This window comes from Chamaea fasciata, unplaced genomic scaffold, assembly GCF_029207755.1.
Source record: "Chamaea fasciata isolate MVZ Bird 193981 ecotype frontalis unplaced genomic scaffold, bChaFas1.0.hap1 SCAF_17, whole genome shotgun sequence".
Taxonomy (NCBI): Eukaryota; Metazoa; Chordata; class Aves; order Passeriformes; family Sylviidae; genus Chamaea; species Chamaea fasciata.
In genome coordinates, this window is record NW_027094102.1 from 6,757,507 (window position 1) to 6,775,781 (window position 18,275).

At 59.6% G+C, this 18,275-nt stretch overlaps 1 protein-coding gene and 1 pseudogene across 1 annotated transcript; one reads left to right on the forward strand and one right to left on the reverse strand.

The window, feature by feature from the left end:
- The first annotated feature begins 6,455 nt into the window (after positions 1 to 6,455).
- LOC136298481 (ammonium transporter Rh type B pseudogene) lies at positions 6,456 to 7,850 on the forward strand (annotated as a pseudogene).
- A 5,060-nt stretch (positions 7,851 to 12,910) lies between these two features.
- Positions 12,911 to 16,217, reverse strand: CUNH20orf204 (chromosome unknown C20orf204 homolog). The gene is made up of 5 exons (XM_066199224.1): positions 16,176 to 16,217; positions 15,104 to 15,238; positions 14,818 to 14,880; positions 14,562 to 14,714; positions 12,911 to 13,730 (listed from the first exon to the last, which is right to left on the reverse strand). Exons 1-5 carry the CDS (start codon positions 16,215 to 16,217, stop codon positions 13,572 to 13,574), a joined length of 552 nt encoding a protein of 183 aa, XP_066055321.1. The 3' UTR covers positions 12,911 to 13,571.
- Positions 16,218 to 18,275: the final 2,058 nt, after the last annotated feature.

Genomic DNA, 18,275 nt, shown 5'->3' on the forward strand with positions numbered 1-18,275 from the left:
ACCCTCAGGTTCCCCCCCCCCAGCTCCACCAAAACACCGTCCTATGGTTCCCCCACAGCCCTGCTGAGCATCTCCCTTCCCGCCCTCCTCGAGGACTCCTAAATAAACTTCGTTCTCCCTTTATGTTCTTGACCCCAGATTTAATTAGACCCCCGTTTCCTGCCTATATGAAAAATCACTTCCCCGAGCAGGTGGCTGCGATACCGCGGGGGCTGTTGTTGTTTTCTTTGGGGCGGGGGGAAGGTGGTAAATGGGGGGAAGAGTTTGTTGTTTATTTTATATTTACAAAGCGCAGCTTTTTCCTGGTGCCGGGCATCGGAAGAGTGGCAGGATGTGACCTTCATCCATCTCCTCCTCGCTCACACAATACGGCCGCGAGCGCCGCGGGCCGTCGCCGGCTTTGTCCCCCCGCGGCCGGCGGGCACCTCCCGCGCCGCCCCGCCGGCACCTGGCGCCCGCCGGCACCCGGCACCGCTGCCCCTCAGCTGGGCCCCGCCGCTCACACCGGGAGAAAAAGGAAAAAAAAAATACATATATATAGAAAAAAATAATAGCAAGGTTGCCGGTTTCCTCTCTGGAAAACAAGCTGGAGCTGAGTGGGACAGCAGCGTGGGAAGGAGGGAGAGAGGGGTCCCGTTGAGTCCTTTGGGAGTTTCCCCTGCTTGGGGAGTGGCCTGGGCACGCTGCCTCCTCCTTCACTCGCTGTGTGGGGTGAAGCAGCCTTTTTCAACAAGGCCTGGGGCAAATGAGCCCTGTTCTCTCGTTCACGGGTCAAACACACCTTTGTCCCCATCCAGATGCAGTCCTGGCATAATCCGGGGCAGAAGGCAAGGAAGGGGTGCAGCAAACACTGGTTCCCTCGCCCTGACGTGGTGGGGAGCGCCCAGCAGGCAAGAGCCCACCCAAACCCCAGCAGACACTCGCAGAACGGGTGCTGCTCTCTGTCCCCATCGTTCGGAGCATCCCGATCCTTGCAGGCTCCAGCTGCCGGGATTGCTGGGCTGGGCTGATCAACAGAGCCAGCCCAGGTGTGGAGCTGGCAGTGCCCAGGGCGGGGTGGATGAAGACATAATGGAGTGAGGTCTCCTTGTTTTCCTTCTTGCCAAGAAGCACCACAATTCCACAGCCTTGGTCTGGGGAGGGGCACACTCCGACCCTGGCCCCACCCGTTTGTGCAGATCAGTGTCTGTAGTGATAAAGCTGCAGGGACAAACATCTGATGTGACCCCAAACCAGCGCTGGCACCCACCAGTGGTACTTTCTGGTGGCAAAGGAATTGCTGCAGAATTTTACAGGGAAAAGGGTCTGTCACCCCAGAGGATCTTCCCCAGAAGGTCCTTCAGTGTGGCTGAGCTCCACCGGGAGCTGCCTAAGACCTCAGGCCAGCTCTGTCCAGGGGGCTTGAACTGCGGCTGGCACAGCCACTGTGAGCCCCCAGTACCCTCCAACACCGCAGTGGCAAAGCTGAACACTGCCAGCTGGCACAGGGCTGGCATGTCCCAACCCTCTGGTCACAGCCTGGATCCTGGAGCAGGGGTGATGCCGGAGCATGGCATGGCACAGCATGGAATGGCACAGCACGGAATGGTGTGGTACAGCTTGGTATGGCATGACACAGCACAGTGTGGGGTGGTGTGGCATGGCAAGCATGGCACAGAATGGCACAGCATGGCACGGCCTGGTGCATCACCAGGGCTACCCTTGCTCTCACAGAAATACCACCCAGAGACACCAGCACCTCAGGGCCGCTTCAGTCTCACCCTGGCCAAGCATCCAGCAGCAGAGAAGGGGGCTGCTTTAATTTAAACACACATTAATTTATCTTTAATTCCCCAGCATCCCCCATCCCACGAGCTGGTCAGTCCCCACCCTGCTCGGGACCCCAGGCAGAAGCAGGTGCAGCCCCAATGGGGTACAGCACCCACCAGTCCAGTACAGACCACCCAAAAACCCCCACCACCACCCCGGGACCCCCCAGGTCTGCTGGGCAGTGGGTGCCCACCTGGGCAGAGGGCTGGGTGTGCTCATGCCAGCGCTGGCCAGCACAGTTGGTTATCCTTACATTTGGCATCAGCTGCTTCCATTGGGCTCCATAGGGGAGGGAGAGAGAAAAGGAAAACTCAGCTCAGGGCAATTTAATAAGTTCAGTGTTACGAGCTGGGGAAAAGCTGTGGAACACACAAGTGGTAACGCAGGATTAATCTTTCCTTTAGTCTTGGGAATTATGTTTTCATTAATCCTAATTTTTCCAGATGTTTCACTCCTTATACCATGTTCTTCAAAGCCTCTGTGGCTGCAAATTCTAATGAAGCCATGAGAACATTTTGAAGAGAAAGATTCAAAGCTTAAATTGCTTCCTTTTTTTTTTTTTTTCTTTTTCTTGGGTTTTTCTTTTTTTTTTTTTTTCCTTTTTTTTTTTTTTTTTTTCCCTCCCTCTTTTGCCCCCCGGTTGGGCTGTCGGGGAGTGCATGCGTGTGCGGTCCCAGCGCCTCCACATGTTGTGTTACACAATGTGCTAACAAGATGGAGAGGGCCACTCGGACCGCGTGATGCCGGGGTGACGTCTGTTGGGCTTTGTGTCCCCCCCACCCGGCAGGACCCGGCTGCGAGGGGCTGGGGAGGAGGGGGCTGGCCCCCTGCCCGCCGCCTGACAGCCGGCACCGGGGCTCGAGGGGTCACAGCTGGTCCGGAGCTCTGAAAACATTCCCGGTGATCACTCCAGGCTCGTTAAGGCAGCAGGAGGGTGGTTGTTGTAGGACCTCCGGAGGGGATGGAGCTGAGCCGGAGCTGCGCAGGTAGCCCGGCTTTCTGGCGGCGTCTTTAGGGATGAGGAATTTGGGGGTGCTCCATGCTGGAGGGAACAGCGGGTTAAAGAGTGATGCCCAGGTTGGGGATGTTATCAGCAGTTTCTTCCCATCACACGGTGCTGCCCTGCCGGGATGAATTTGGAGCTGATGCTCCCTCCTGCCCAGCAGCAGCGCGTCCCCAGAACCCATCTGGGTGTCAGTGCATCACCGCTGGGTGATGGGAGCACCCACTCCATTTCCACAGCGGCATTCCCAAACCTCGCTCCCCTTCAGGCTTCTCTCTCCATCCATCCCCAGCCCGGCACGGCCGCAGGATGCAGCCGCCCCCGCCCGGTATCCCCTGGTATCCCCTCCTCGCCGGGAGCCCTCGTCTGACGCAGGAGGTCGGGCAAGATGATCGTAACAATCCTCCTGGTCTCCAGCACACGGGATTCAGATCCATGTACTTATATGGCCTGCAGAACGCGGTGGGAGCATGACCAACGTCTGGAAATCCAGATATGACTAGATCCCTTCATTATTAATTTCTTGTACATGACTTTCTAGACCGTGGGGATTTGTTAAATTTGCAGGAGTGTTTCTCACAGTGCCATGGACTGGCTGCTGCCAGCATATATTGGCTCGGATCTGTCAGATCCTGTTGCCTTATATGACCCTCGGTTAATTCAGCTTTTCTTTGTATCCAGCCCTCAGCGGGGAACTCCTCCAGCAGTCCCAGCATGGATCCTGCTAAAATGGTTCCCCCAGTCCTCCTGCCATAAAACAACTGCCCCCCCTCAAGTGAAAGGGGATGTGGGGGGTGGAATTCAATGCTCCCCTCCCTCCCTGCTGCCCAGGCCCTCGCCAGATGCTTCCTCCATCCCTTCTCCTTTGGTGCCAAGAGAAAACTCGGTGTGCCTGGAAAATGTTATTGGAGGGATTGGACCTTCTCCCCACAGGGGCCATGGCATCCCAATGGTGCACCCTGCACTGTGGGGTTAATCATTCGCCGCCTTCAGGGGTGCTCCAGGGCTGGGGGGGACTTTCACCTTCCCAGTGACCTCTTGGAATTTCGACCTTCTTTTATAGGTGCCATAAAGGTTATTTTTTAATCTGCAAGCTGACAGGGTTTCCCCTCTCTCAGCTGCGGGGTCTTTGGTCCGGGGAGCACTTGGGCATCACTGCTTTTTGTGCCTCATCTGGTTTGGGAAGTGGAAAGACTCACGGGATAACCTTTTCCCAAGGAAAGGGGATGGTGGAAACCCAGCTCATCAAAGGAATGTGGTGTTGGTTGGCCCCATGGATGTGGCAGAGCTGAGGGTGCTGCTGGTAGGGATGTGAGGGGCTGTGGGTCACAGGGAATCCCAGGAGCTCAGAGAAACATCCCCAAGTGCTGCCAGAGCAAGATTTCCCAGTGGAAAAATACTGTGTGTCCAAGGACATCCTGCTGACCCTGCAACTCCCTATTGCCCAGTGACAGAGCCGTGCCACCCCCTCAAACACCCTGTCCCCAAGCACGGAGTCTGGCAGCCCAGCCCTGCACAGGAGCTTCCCTGCGTGTCCCCAGCATCTCCTGACCCAGCAGAGTCCAGCAAGGGACCCCGACCTCCTGGTGCCCCACACCTCTGCCTCTTGCCAGAGATGATGGCCAGATCCAGGAGAGCATTTACATCCCAAATTTCCCAATGTGCTCTTTGTCCTCTCCAGCAGATCTGGCAGTACTGGGATGCTCCAGAAGGATGCATCCCTCCGGCATGTTCCTCCTCCTCCTTGCAGGAGGCACTGAGCCATAACCTTGAAGTCTTCCAAGCATTCTGTTTCTTAAAAGACCTGATCCATAGCTTTTCTTTTCAGTATTTGATTTAACCACACCTTAAAAAAGCCCCAAACCAAAGTAGGAAGAGGCACACTGAGATGTTGTGGGGAGCAGGAGAGGAGCAAGCAGGCAGCACCCACTTCTAGCCACACTGAGAGGAGCCCAACCCCTGCTGACCCAGAGGCAAAATGCTTCCTCAGCTCTGTAAGAGCAACCCAGCTCCTCCATCACAGGATGCTCCAAGCATCACCCTGGGTTTGTATCTCACCCACAATCAACCAGAGGTTTCACTGTACCAGACTGGCTCCTTGAAAAGCCCCTTGATGTGCTGGTGTGGTGTGCGAAGGGTCCCAGGTGAGGAGTTGGGGACTGAAATCCCCTTTCTTTGCCTTTTTTATACCAGCAACAGGTGGGGGAGGCTTTGCCTGTATCCCTTTGTCCTTCATGCCACTGCCTGGTGGAGCTGGGAGCTGGCAGCAGCCACGGGATGTGGGTTGGGCTGTGCCCCTGTGCAGGCAGAGGCAGGAGCAATGGGAGGATCCTGCCTATTCACCCCATCCCATCCCATCCCAGGCCACCTCAGGGACAGCAAAGAGTCAAATGGCACCATGAAGACCCCAGTCCCACATTTCCTTGTGTGAGGGATCCCCATAGGAGCATCCACTGCCGTTAGCACCACCAGCCATGCAGCAGGGGCATGTTAGGGGCAGACAAAGCATCCCGACTCCCATCCCAAAACCCCCACTGCTCCCACCAGCCTTCTATTGCTGGTGGCCATGGCTTGGGCACAACACAACCCCTCCTCACCCATCAAAGGCACTGCCTTCAAAGCACCACTTCCTCCTCTCTCTTGCCCCCATTTCCAGCATCTTTGGGTTGAAAAATGGCCGAGGAGGGTTTGGCAGAGGACCCTCGTGCAGATTATTCAACAATTGTTTCCCATTTTGCGCCCTCGCCTGCCTCATCCTCCAGTAACAATGACGAAGAGCGGCGCGGAGCCAGCGCCCGCGGCAGGGGTGTTGAGATCAGGGACAGCACAAAAATATCTCCTCTCTGGAACAAATATTTACCAACCCTTCTGCCTTTTGTTCTTGTGGTTCTCATATATTTTTTTTTAATTTTTTTTTCCAGACATTCACTGGCAAAATGTCACACTAAGCAGCAACCCAGAAACTTCGGGGTAGCTGCTTGGCTGTTCTGGGTTTTGTTTTTCTCGCGCTCTAATTGTTAATGAATTTTCAGCCATTTAAGCCAATGCAAACCTGTGAGAAAATGATCTTTTCAGCCCTGACTTTGGAGCTTTATGGCACTTCACAAAGTCCAAGTGGTGGATAAGGAAAACGTGCATCATCCCAGAGAATGGGGTGGCAGCAGGGCCAGAGCCAACCTGGAGTGTGATGTGGCAGAGCCAGAGCGGGAGCTGGGCTTGTCTGAGCTGCCAGCATCACTCCAGGGTTGCAGCAGGGAGGCCCCCATTCCTGGATGGGGATAAGTTCAACAGGGGTGAGTGCTATGGCATCCCCATCCCTGGCTCACCAAACTCCAGCTCCCTCATCTGCCCCACCGCAGGTTTTTCTTGTTTCCCTTCAAAATCATAATGCCCCTCATGTCCACTTTTATGGCGGCCAAACAAGAACATGTGGTTATTTTATGGGTGTTGTGTTTAAAGAAGGGAGGGGCAAACCCCTCCTCTTCTGGAACATAAACTTAGATCTTTGGTTAATAATTAACCGTGGCCATAAAACCCCTGATGTGGGAGCAAGCAGAGCTCACCTCGGATGCGCTGCTGGGCTGTCACCTCACACCAGTGCCCTGCTGACCACTGACCACCATCCCCTCCTGTCCACTCCAGAATGGCTGTGCCACCCTCCACCTATCCCCATCGCCTCCTGCCCATCTTCCTGGGGCTTTTCCAGGCTGCCCTGCTCCTCTTCTTTGCCCTCTTCGTCACCTATGATGAGCCCTCAGCGCAGGCGGAGGATACCAGCTTGGTGGCCAACCAGGTCTACAGCACCTTCCCCTTCTTCCAGGACATCCAGGTGATGCTGGTGGTGGGGCTGGGACTCCTGCTGACCTTCCTGCCCCGCTACGGGTTCAGCTCCCTCACCCACAACTTCCTCCTGCTCAACTTCTCCATGCAGTGGGCACTGGTGCTGCAGGGCCTGCTCCACCACTTCCACCATGGCCAGATCCACCTGGACCTCCACAAACTCCTCATCTCTGAGTTTGCTGCTGTGACAGTGCTCATCTCCGTGGGGGCCATCCTGGGGAGGGCCAGCCCCTGCCAGCTGCTCGTCATGGCCACCTGTGAAATCCCCATCTACCTCACCAGTGAGTGGGTCATTGTCACTTGTCTGGGCGTTCTGGATGTGGGCGGCACCATCACGATCCACATCTTCTCCTGCTACTTCGGCCTTGGCGTGTCCAAGGCTCTGTTCAGGGCAACACAGCAGCCACTGCACCCCAAGGAGACCCCAACACCCAGCTCTGACCTCATGTCCCTGGTGGGGACACTCATCCTCTGGGTTTTCTGGCCCAGCTTCGTGGCTGTCCTCTGCCAGCCAGGCGATGCCCAGCACTGCGCCATCCTGAACACCCTCCTGGCCATGAGTGCCAGCGCCATAACCACCGTGGTGGCCTCCAGCCTGCTGCAGAGGGACGGCAAGCTCAGCCCCGGCCACCTGCAGAACGGCAGCCTGGCCGGCGGGGTGGCCATCGGCGTGGTGGCTGACATGGCCGTGCCGCCAGTGGCCGCTCTTGCCCTGGGCAGCCTCTCAGCCGTGCTGTGTGTCCTCGGCTTCGGGTTCCTCACTCCGCTCCTGGGGAGGAAGCTCAAACTCCACGACCAGTGCGGCATCCACAACCTCCACGGCTTGCCCGGCATCCTCGGCGCCGCAGCCAGCGTCCTGGCCGTCCTGGTGGCATCCAAGGACACCTCCGGCTCCCAACCCTCTCAGCTGTCCCCCGTTGGGGGCAATGCCAGCGAGGTGGTGGAGGGACAGTGGGGGGGCCGCGGGGCGGGCGGGCAGGCGCTGTGCCAGGCGGCGGGGCTGGCGGTGGCCGTCGGTGCCTCGCTGCTCGCCGGGCTGCTCACCGGGGCTGCCCTCCGGCTGCCCTGCCTGGCCCGGCCGCCCGAGCGGCTCTGCTTCGATGACTCGCTGTATTTTAAGATCCAGGATCAGGCTGAGAGCGCGGAGCCAGACAGCAGCGCTGAGGAAGGAGCCCTGGCTCTGAAGGAGCAGGGTTAGGCAGTGGCGTGCGTGCAGCAGCAGGGAGGGCCAGGGAATGTTAGCGGCAGGATCAGCAGGCAGGACATGCTGCCTGCAGTCGCTCCTGCCCTATGCCTGGTTCGGGCTGTCGAGGATGCTGGCATAGCTGGGTCAGCACCACAGCGCTGGTCACCTCTCCTTCCACCCACCCTGCAGCTGCAACTCCCCTCCCGTGTCCCGGTGGCTCCCAGCATTCGTTCACTCCCGGCAGCAGCCAGAGAAACGACCTGCTCAGGGTGTCTCTCCCAGGAGGGTTAATAGTCCCCGGCGAACCCAGACTGCTGGGCACTGGCTTCAGCTGCTTTGCTCTCAGTGAGCAGCATCACCCTCAGTGCTCACCCGACCCTCAGCTCCAGATTCCCCTGCCCACAACGGGCAGCACCTGGAGGAGGCTGCCAGCTCAGGCCACAACTACAGGAAAGAAACTCTTTATCCACTTCCCGGAGTCGAGCGAGCAGCAGCAGGGAGATGGCCCCAAGCAAAGGACTTCATAGGGGTCTGATGACCTGAGCTGGGCAATTCACCCTCCAGGAGAGTTCGCAAAGGGAAGCGCCAGCTTTTTTTACCACTGGCGCAGAAATGAGGATGCAGCCCAAGCACGGCAAGGAGCCTCGGAGAGAGCCAGGATGCAGGAGGCACCCGCAGCCCGCAGCACCCTCATCCCACCCCGAAGCTGGAGCTGGGGAATCTGCGCCAGCATCCCAGGAAGAGCAGTGGCCCCATCCCATCCCACCACGGGCAGCGAGCCGCTTCCACCCTGCGGAGGACAAAGCCTGCGGTCCATGGCTGGCATGCGGCAAGCTGGGAGCGCGGGGCCGCATCCTGCCCGGAGAGCGAGGGCTGTGATTCACATCCCCCTTGCCATGAATCACCGCTGCCCCTGCGCCCCCACGGATCCCGCTGCTGCCGAGACAATGCGGGCGATGCTCGCGGGCTCCCGAGGGGGTCGAGGCCACCGAGCCCCCCAGCGCTGGCTGCAGGAGTGGGGGGCTGCCGGCGCGGTTGGGGGTCCCCAACCCTGAGCGGGTGGGAGAGGGGCTGGATCCCTTCCACCCGGTGAAGCCCCAGGCGGAGCCAACACCAAGAGGGAGAGAGGCTGGGGAATTCGCCCTCCAATAATCACAAACAGGCTTGGGGGCCCGGGCGTGTTTGGTTAATTGTTAGAATAAAATATTGCCGAGCTCTGACAAAGAAATCCTGCCCCGCAGCCCGGCGCGGCCGAACAATGGGCCCCGGCGCAGGATGCTGCGGGCTGAGCAGTGGGGCCAGGGGCCTCGGGAGCGGGAGGCAGCTCGGTTCCCCCTTCCCCGGACGAGCCCCAGAAGCCCCCCATCTTCTTGGCAGCTCGGCGTGGGTGTGCCCCATGACTGTGGAGCCATCGGAGCGGGGACCGGCCCGGCCGCCCAGCAGTGCCCGGCCCCCGCTGGGTGCCGGGAGCCGCCGGGACCGGCACCGCCCGGGGATACCATCGATACCATGGCACCGGCAGCACCCGGCCTCCGGGAGAGCTCCCGCTCGGCCCGGCACCCCAGGCCCGGTGGCTGCCCCGCGTCCAGGCCTGCTGGTTCCAGTGGCAGCGCCAGCACGGGGAGGAGCAGGCACGGGGTCAGCGGCACCAGGGGCTGCAGGTTGGGAAGCAGCCGTGGAGAGGAGCCGCACACACAGGCGTGTACACACCTGGAATCACACACGCGTGTGTTCACAGCCCTGCACACGCTCACAACAACCCCAGGCGTGCGCCCAGACACACGTACACACACACACACGTGCACACACAGGTACAGACACATCTGTGCACACACATCCCAGCACTCACTCACACCCACATGCAGGCACAGCCCCGAGGCTGCCAACCTCTTGCTGCTGGAGACAGTGGAGCAGCCGTTTTCCAGCATCTCCCAGCCCTTCCCAGCGAGGATGAGGACGCAGGCTCCCTCCCGCTGAGCAGCCCGCGGCACCCAGTAGGGGAGCGAGCGATGAGGACGCAAGGAGGGAGCAAACCCGGAGCTGGGCCCGGGCACACCCCACCTCCCGGCTGGCATGTCCTGGCACGGGCACCCCGGCACGCCGCAGAACAATCTGGTCTGCAGATGCTCCAAAAACCAGCAAGAGGCCCCAGAAATGATGGGAGGTCGGAGCTTTCCTGCTGCCCAGGGGAGCTTAGGTGCCTGATGACCCACGGCCAGGGGTACTGGGACCCACCTGGGTCACGGCACAGCTCCATCAGCCTCAGTCCTGGCCACCCCTCGTCCCTGAAACCCCCTGTTCTGCCTCTGGGTGTGCTGCCCAGAGCTCCCTGCTCCTCCAAACCAGTCACTCTCCAAAGGATGGAGCAGTCAGATATTTTGCAGAGCCTCTAGCGTTTATCACACTGTAAATCTTGGCTTTCAGCAGCTTCATGAAGCTGCAGAGAGATGGGAGACAACAAAATGCTGCTCTGCTCCATCAGACGCAGCCTGCATGTGCCAGGGCTGCCAGGGGTTGTGCCCCCAGCCCCGCTGCAAAGGGAGTGAGGATTGAAGTAGAGGGCTTATGTGGGCAAGGGTCCCCTGGAGCCAAGAGGGGCTGCTGGCACCCCAAGACGGTGATGGCTCGGGACAGCTGCATTTTGGTGGAGCAGTGGTGGTGAGGAGGGCTGAAATGTGCCTCTGTGGAAGCACAGCAGCCCCTGCTCCCCAGCATGGTGCCCCAGTGTAGACCCCTGGCAAAGTTCCCCATGCACCATTCCTGGGCACGGTACGCTGATGTGGACCCACAGCACAGCACCTGGGCATTGCACCCCTGTGTGGGGTACCCCACTCTGGCCCCCCATCACTGTCCCCCAGAACAGTGCCCTGCACCCTGGGTTCTGCTGCTGCCTCTGAGCTTAGCCCCGAGCTGGGTTGTGAGGCAGCCCACTGGTCCTCTCCTCTGTCCCTGTCCCCGCAGCCCCTCCACCAACCTCCATCTCCCAGCGGGACCCTGCTGTGATTGCAAAACAAGCGGGGAGGGAGGGGAGGAAGCTGAGATTGTGCTGCTCGCACAGTGCTCGGATGCATCTGTCAGAGCGGCGCCGGCGGCACAGGGCACAGGCGGGGCTGTGGGCACGGCCAGGAGCCCCCAGCCCCTGCGCCCCTCAGCTCTGACACCCGTGTGCAGCCTTTCCACATCCCTGCAGCCCCAGGGCAGAGGGGCTTGCACAAGGGCACACGGGGACCCCGGGCGAGGCCGGGGCTGGCTGGGCGCTGAGCTGCTGCCAAGTGCCTGGCACAGCACGGGGGGACTGGGGGGGCCACGGCAGCAGCTGGAGCCACATCAGAGCCACCCCCCCGGAGCAGGCAGGAGCGTGCGGTGCTGCCCTCGAAGGAAATGCACTCACTCCCATGTGCTGCACACTTGGGTTCGCCTCCCTGCTATTTTTATTTGACTTTTCAGGGCCTGTTTCCTTTTTCCGGCTGTTTTCGCTGTGATTCCACCATCACTTCGACCTCGTTTTTTCCCCTCCCTCCCTGTTGCTTCTTCCTTCACTCTTTCCTTCCTTTCCATGCACTCATTCCCACTGCTGCACCAGGTTCCCAGCTCAGCAGCAGCTGCCTGTGAGGGAAGGGTAGTAAAGGGAGGTGGTTTTTGCTCTGGTTTATCTAGGAAGGTGCTGACTGGTCACTGGAAGGGGGGACTTTGCTCCAGCCTTGATAAAGGAAAAGGCTGGGAGTGACCCTGTCCCCAGCCACCACCCTGAGCATGTTGGTGCTTGAGCTACCAGGTCCTGCTGTGTCCCCCAGCCCCATCCATGGGATATCTAGCATCACTAGGGCTATTTTGGGATGCTAGTGGTTTGTGGAGGGACAGTAGTTGGGATGAGGAGGAAAAAGGAAAAATCCTAGGAACTAAACCAGTGCAAAACCTCCTGTGGGGGCATAAGAAAGGGCAATGCTCGCTCCCGAGGAAGAGGATGGAGCTGAGAGGAAGGAGGCCAGGCATTAAGGGGCAAGCCAGGGAGGAGCATGGCACCAGGAGGGCTCTGGCACTGGGATGTGCTGAGCTGTGGCCCCCTGGATGGGCCCTGGTGCCAGCCTGCCCCGTGCCAGGCGGACAGCATCTTCCAGGGACCCCACAAGAGCAGCATTCCCAGGCTGCATCCCCTGCTCTGACCCCAGAAGCAGAGTCCCTGTCCTGCCCCATCAACTCACCCGGTCCTGCCGCATCCTGCTATACCCCAGGGACTTCGATGTGCCCAGGGCAGGGAGGGCTCTCTCCCACCCACCCCTGCTTCTGAAGTCCTTCCAGCTCCTCCCAGCCCAATTCCCAGAGGCAGGGGGTGGGCAAGGACCCCTGAGCATCCCTTGCCGTCCCCTCCCTGAATCCCCCCTTCCCAGTTTGAACTCTCAGAAAGCCCCAGGGAAAGCCGCCCCCCACCTCCTCCAGGGCATGGGGGGTCTCCCGCTCACTGGCAGCGCTCATTGTCCCCCTGGCCGAGGCTCAGTGGGGACGAGGGCCGGCGATGCCGGTGTGGCCACGGGAGCACACGGCAGTGCGGGCAGCGCCCGGCTCGCTCGGCACGCACAGCCCGCTGCTGCCATCTCGTGTCCTCCACAGCCATCCCTGGGCTGGGACAGCATCCACACGGGTGGAGACGGGCTGGGGAAACGGAGGCAGGGACACGCTGCAGGCCCTCCTGGCTGTTGCTCCAGGGAAAATGTCCTTCCAAAAAAAGCAGCTCCTGGTTTCCATCGCCACACACCAGGGATGCAGGCGGAGTGGGCAGAGGCAGGATGCCACTGAGCCCTCCACTGCTGTGGGCTTCTGCCTGGGCCTCCACGGGCCCAGCACCATGGCCAGACCCTGCACTGTGCCAGCTCCATCCACAGCAGGAGAGCCCCTGGATCACCAGATAAAGCACCCAAAGTACTTCCAGGGAAGGAGAGGTTTTATTTCTGGCTCCCCAGAGGCTGTTTGCCGCCCAGCAGAGCAGTGGAGGCCACAGACAGGGTGCTGACAGTGCACAGTGACAAGGGAGGATGCCCTTCACTTCACCTCACCCCACACCCCCCCATTCCCTCCCTGCTGGGGCACCCACTGTGCCAAGCAGCCGGGTCCCCCCACAGTGCTGCCTGTCACCGAGGCTGAGCCTTGGCTCAAGCCCCCACACCTGCCAGGGATTTTTGGATATCAGAACTCCCCAGACTTCCCCAGGTGCCCAGTGATGCACTTTTACTTCTTTCTCCACTGTGGGTGCCTGGCTGCTCTACATGTCCCAGCAGTGCCTCAGGGACATCTGTCCCCATCCACAGCCCTAACAACCTCAGAGCCTTGCAGATGCACTGTGGCCTCACTTCCAGCAGAGCCCCCAGAGCCACGGCCCCTCCTCCTACCCCAAAACACATCTATTGTCCTCAAGAGAGCAGCAGGTGCTGCAGGGCCAGGAGCAACTAAGAATCCACACCTCACCTTTTATTTTTGGTTCTTTCCCTTCTTCTTCCCCGGGTTCTGGTGTTCCAGGTTTGTGCCACAGCCATCCCACAGCAAACCAACCTGCCAGCCCCAGCCACAGGTGGTGGATCCAGTCCCTGGGCACCGCTTCGAGCAGGAGGATGAATTCAGCTTGGGCATCTGCTGGCAGCAACCCTTCTGCCCTCAGGGCTGAGTTTGTCCCAGGTTCCCAAACAAGCCACTGGCAGCCGCGGCGCTGGAGCAGCACATCCCCCCGGGCGTGCGGCGTCCCTACGAGTCCCAGGGCGCTTGGCGGGGGGCGTGCAGGGTGTTGAGCTTCTCCCAGCAGGTCGCCAGCCTCTCCGCCCTCCTGCCGATCTCCCGCAGCTGCTTCCTCCTGCGGCCGGGCGCCCCTTGCCGGGGCTGTGCCGGGGCGCTGCGCGGGGGGCTCTGCGGGCCCTGTGCGAGGGAGGGAGCAGAAATCCCCCCCCACACCACAGACACGTTAGTCCGGGGACAAAAGCCACCACACGCAGGCTCTGCTCGGCTGAGGTGGCCAAACTGCCCATGGCCATGACAGGGTCTCAGGTCCCCAAGAGTCCCTAAAGGTGGCTGTCCCTGTCTGAGCTGGCGGTGTGCACCCCACAGACACCAGATCAGATCTCCAGAGCAGCAGCAGCTCCAGCCCACATGAGGAGACCCCAGGCAGGGTTGTCCCCAGCCAATGTCCCCAGCAGTGGCAGGGAGGACAGCCCCAGCACTGTGCCAGGGTCAGGCAGAGCTGGGAGCTGGCACTCCACTGCCCTTGGTTTTCCCTGATGGTTGATGAATTCCTGTGCTGCCATAGGGGTCCTCCTAGATAGGGTTTCCCCAGCAGAGGAATCCAGACCACCCCTTAGAGGAGAAATCCCAATTCTTGCCTATGAGCAGTCAGGAGCAAGAGCAGGACAGGGTAAATGCACCCACAGGGTGAGCATCCCACCAGGACAAAGCCCTGTGTTCCCCTCAGCCACGGCATTGTGGCACATGTGGAAAAACCCACCTGGGAGCCAGTGGTAAAACCCCACCAGCCTGGTGCACACTGCCACAACTGAACTTCCCTCCCTTGGTTATTCTGAAACTCCCAGGGATGGATGTGTGATCAGCATTCCCCAGCTCCCAGAATGAAGCAGGCAGAGCCTGGAGACTCCTCACAGGCAGCCAGGAGAGCACAAAACAAGGCAAGGTCTGCCCACAGCCCTGGGAGCCACTGATGTGGCTGGGAAGTAGAGGGATTCCTACCTTGCTGATTTTCCTGCAGTTCTCCCGGAACACAAAGTTGGTGGTCCTGGCCACCCTCCAGACTGCCAGCTCCTCAGGGCCCTGCAGGGTGCCAGCCCCCACCTCCTGCAGGGACATGCTGATGTTGTAGATGGACAGCAGGATCCTCTGGTCCTAGGGAGGAGAAGCACAGGGCCCCGGGCAGGGAGGGAGGCTCCGTGGCTGCCTGGGGGCTCAGCCCACGCCACGCCCCAGCCCCAGGTCCCTCTGTGCTCACCTTGTCTGAACGACAAGCGGGCCCAGCCCTCCCGCTCCTGTACACAGACCCAGTCAGGTTCCTCTGGAGAAATAAAGCAAGAAGATCCAGCACCTCGCACAATCGGTGCCTCCCACTTGGAGCAAGGATCCCATATTTAAACACAATCCCCTCCTCAACACTGCTGGCAAAACAGCCAGCTCCATATGAAGCTTCCCTCCCCACATCCCACAGCAGGGCTGCATCCAGGCCAGCAGCACCCCCAGAGCCAGGGCTGGCCCCCAGGCAGAGCCCTGTCTCGGCTCACCAGGTTCTGGATCTCATGGAAGATGACGGCGCGGTACTGCCGGAGGATTTTGGCGATGCTACACCTCCTGCCTCTACTCAGCACGGCCACGAGCAGGAGCAGCAGAACAGCACAGGACAGCACCCGGGGGAAAATCTGCCAGGGAAGGGCTCAGAGTCAGCTGGGGATTAAGGAATGTCCTGGGCTCTGCCTTCAACCCCCAGTCAGAAGCTCCATTGGACCTGTACCTGAAGATGCAACATGTGATGGAAGAGCCTCAGCTGTCTCCTCTCCCAAAAAACATCCTCCCAGATGGGCCAGCTCCCCTTGGAGCAAAGCCCTTGGGAAACTGCTCCAGCTTCAGCCCCACAGCGCTGCCCATGGCACACACAGAGCTCTCTCTCATGCCAGCACGTGGGTTCTAGTCACAGAGCTATGCCAGGGACCTGTGTCAGTCTCTGGGGCTCATCCCTGAGCTCTCTGCCCCAACATGGTTCCACTAGATCCCCACTTTGTGGCATTTCAAGGCTGGAGAACCTCAAGTGCCAAAACGCAAGGGGAGCAGAGAGGGAGGTGTTGGGCTCCTTGGAGAGGAGCTGGAGGCAGGAGCTGCCTGGTCCCCACCAGCAACATCCACACCTGAGCCCAAACAGATCCAAACACCCTCAAAAGGATGCTCCCACACCTCTGCTGCATGGATGGAACTAAGACAACATTTTTCCAGCTTCCCCACAGCTCATGCTCATCCCAGGCTCAGAGGCCCTCACCACAAGCCAGACAGAAGCAGCACAAAGCATCTGCTCTCACCAGCACATCTCAGCTGCTGCTGAACCTCCTGGCTCCAAACCTTCCCAACGGCCCCACACCAGCCCCTGCAGAGCGGGGAACCCCAAGTGCTGACACCTGAGCTGGCAGAGGGGCACAGGGAGGGGGTGGATGGACCCTCCAAGGCAGGGATGAATCCCACAGCTTTGAAGAAAAGCCAGCACAAGCTCAAGTGACCAGGACTGGGGATATTTGAGCAGCCCAGCAGCAGAAGAGTGAGGATGAGGAGCTCAAAATTTGCCAGAAAAGGAACCCAACAGTTCAATACCTCCCTGCATTGCTGAGCGATGGCAGAGCCCTGGGGCCCCATCCTGGCATTTCTTTCATTTCACATTTTCAGGAAAAGGCCCCCCCAAACACAACCTCCACCCAAACAACTCTCATGCTGCAGGTGTCAGGTCTGGGCAGGCAGAAAGTAGCTCAGCTCCTTCCAACTATGCAACCCCTGCACTGCAGCCAAAGCAGGAGCGAGGGGGAAGGGGCCACAGCTCTGCCTGCAGCCTGTGCCTGCTGCTCCACGCCTCAGCTCAGGGGTCACTACCTTCCCCAGCACCTGCACTTGCTCGTCTGCTTCAAGAAGCCAGAAGGAAGAATTGCCCTCACTGATTTCTAAGCCCAGGCACACTCCACCTCTTCTCTTTGGTGAGAACCTGGGAGGTTTGTTCGCAAAATCTGCACCTGCTCTGTGCTCCCTACTCAATCCTGAACTGGACCTGGCTCCAAAAGGGTGAGGAAACCTTTTCCCATCCTCTTGCAGCTCAATGAGAGTGATGGAGGCTTAACATGAGGCAAAATTCAACACAGCTCAGTTCTGGGAACACACAGACACAACCGTCACCTCGGAGCACAGGCACATGAAAAGAGAGGAGCAAATCCAGGTATAACCAGCAGAAATCCCACCCGGCTCCTCAGCGTCCCTCATCACCACACACCTCCCAGTAGAGCAGTGCTGAGCTCTGCCTGGGAGGTGGGAAGGGTTGGGAAGAGCCTCCTTGTGCTGCTGGCTTTACTCCCTGCAAACCAGTGAGAGATCTTGCCCCAGAGGTGACTGAGCAGAGAGCCGAGGGTATAATCCCCAGGGACATCAAAGGAGAGCACTGCTTCCATGCAGACACCCTGACCAAAGTCTAAGGGTTACTCTCCAGAAGTCTCCTCTGCCAGGAAGGCAAGGCTGTGCAATTTTACCATGAAAATGGGAATGACTTCCCTGAAGTGATTTATTAAACAATTGGGACCCGGTTTCAGGGGAAAGCACACCATTTCCAGCATTCCAAGACAGCCAAGCCTGGGCTCAGTGCTCAGCCTGGAAGGAAGTGCAGAGTAGTCCAGGGAACAGCCAGGGCAGGAGGTCAGCAGGTGCTCTAGGTGCTTTCCCCCCACCACGGAAAGTAGGGAAGCAGCAGTGACAGAGAGGGATGCAGGGAGACTGAGGTGACAAATCCTGCTCCTGACTTCTCCCCCTTCAGGATGGAGGAGAACAAGGTCAGCAGCTGATTTAGGGTTATTCCTTCTGCCTTCGCCCCCATCCCACAGCAACAAGATACAGGAAGGTGGCACATCCCTTCCTAGGGGAGAGCTGACAGTGAAGGAGCAGCCTCGGGAAGCGCGGGTGCAGAAGAGGCACAGCTAATCTCATCCTCTCTCTAATCCTCCAGCAAATACGAGGAGATAAGCGGAATCACCATTGTTGATAGAGCAGCTCCTGCTGGCACTCCCGCCAGTCCCAGCCAGTAGGGCAGCAAGGGGCAATTCCTGCCGCCAGCCTGGGAACGCCATCGAGGTCACCAGGTCCTTCCAGCCAGACGGACTCTGTCCCTGACTCCCTCCTACCCAGTGGGACCCTGTCACCACCCAGAGCCCCTAGGCAGGGACAGACCCTCCGTTCTCTCCCCCCAGGGCCAGCCACATCCAAGCCCCATCCCAGCGAGGTCTAAGCCTCATCCCAGACACAGCAGCCTGATCCCAGCTGGACCAGCTTCCCCGGCCAGACCAGAGCCCCTTCCTCACGGACTCCCAGCTTTGTCCCATCGCGACCCTTGTAAGGATCCAAGTCCCATCTGGACCCAGCCCAGCCCCATTCCAACTGCTCCAAGCCCTTTCCCAAGTGGTCTGGCCCCATCCCGACCAGTCCGAGCCCCTTCCCGGACGGACCGACCCCTCTCCCGGTCGGTCCAAGCCTCATTTCAGGAGAACGGGTCACCTCCCGACAGGTCCCAAACCCCACCGCAGGTGCTGCAAGTCCCAGCCCGGCCGAGCCGACCCCATCCGGGCAGTGCGGCGGGCTCCGGTCTATCCCTGGGCTGCAGGGAGGGGTGTCCCGGAGAAGGGGAAGGGGATCCCGGGGAGAAGGGGTTGTCCCGGCGCACTC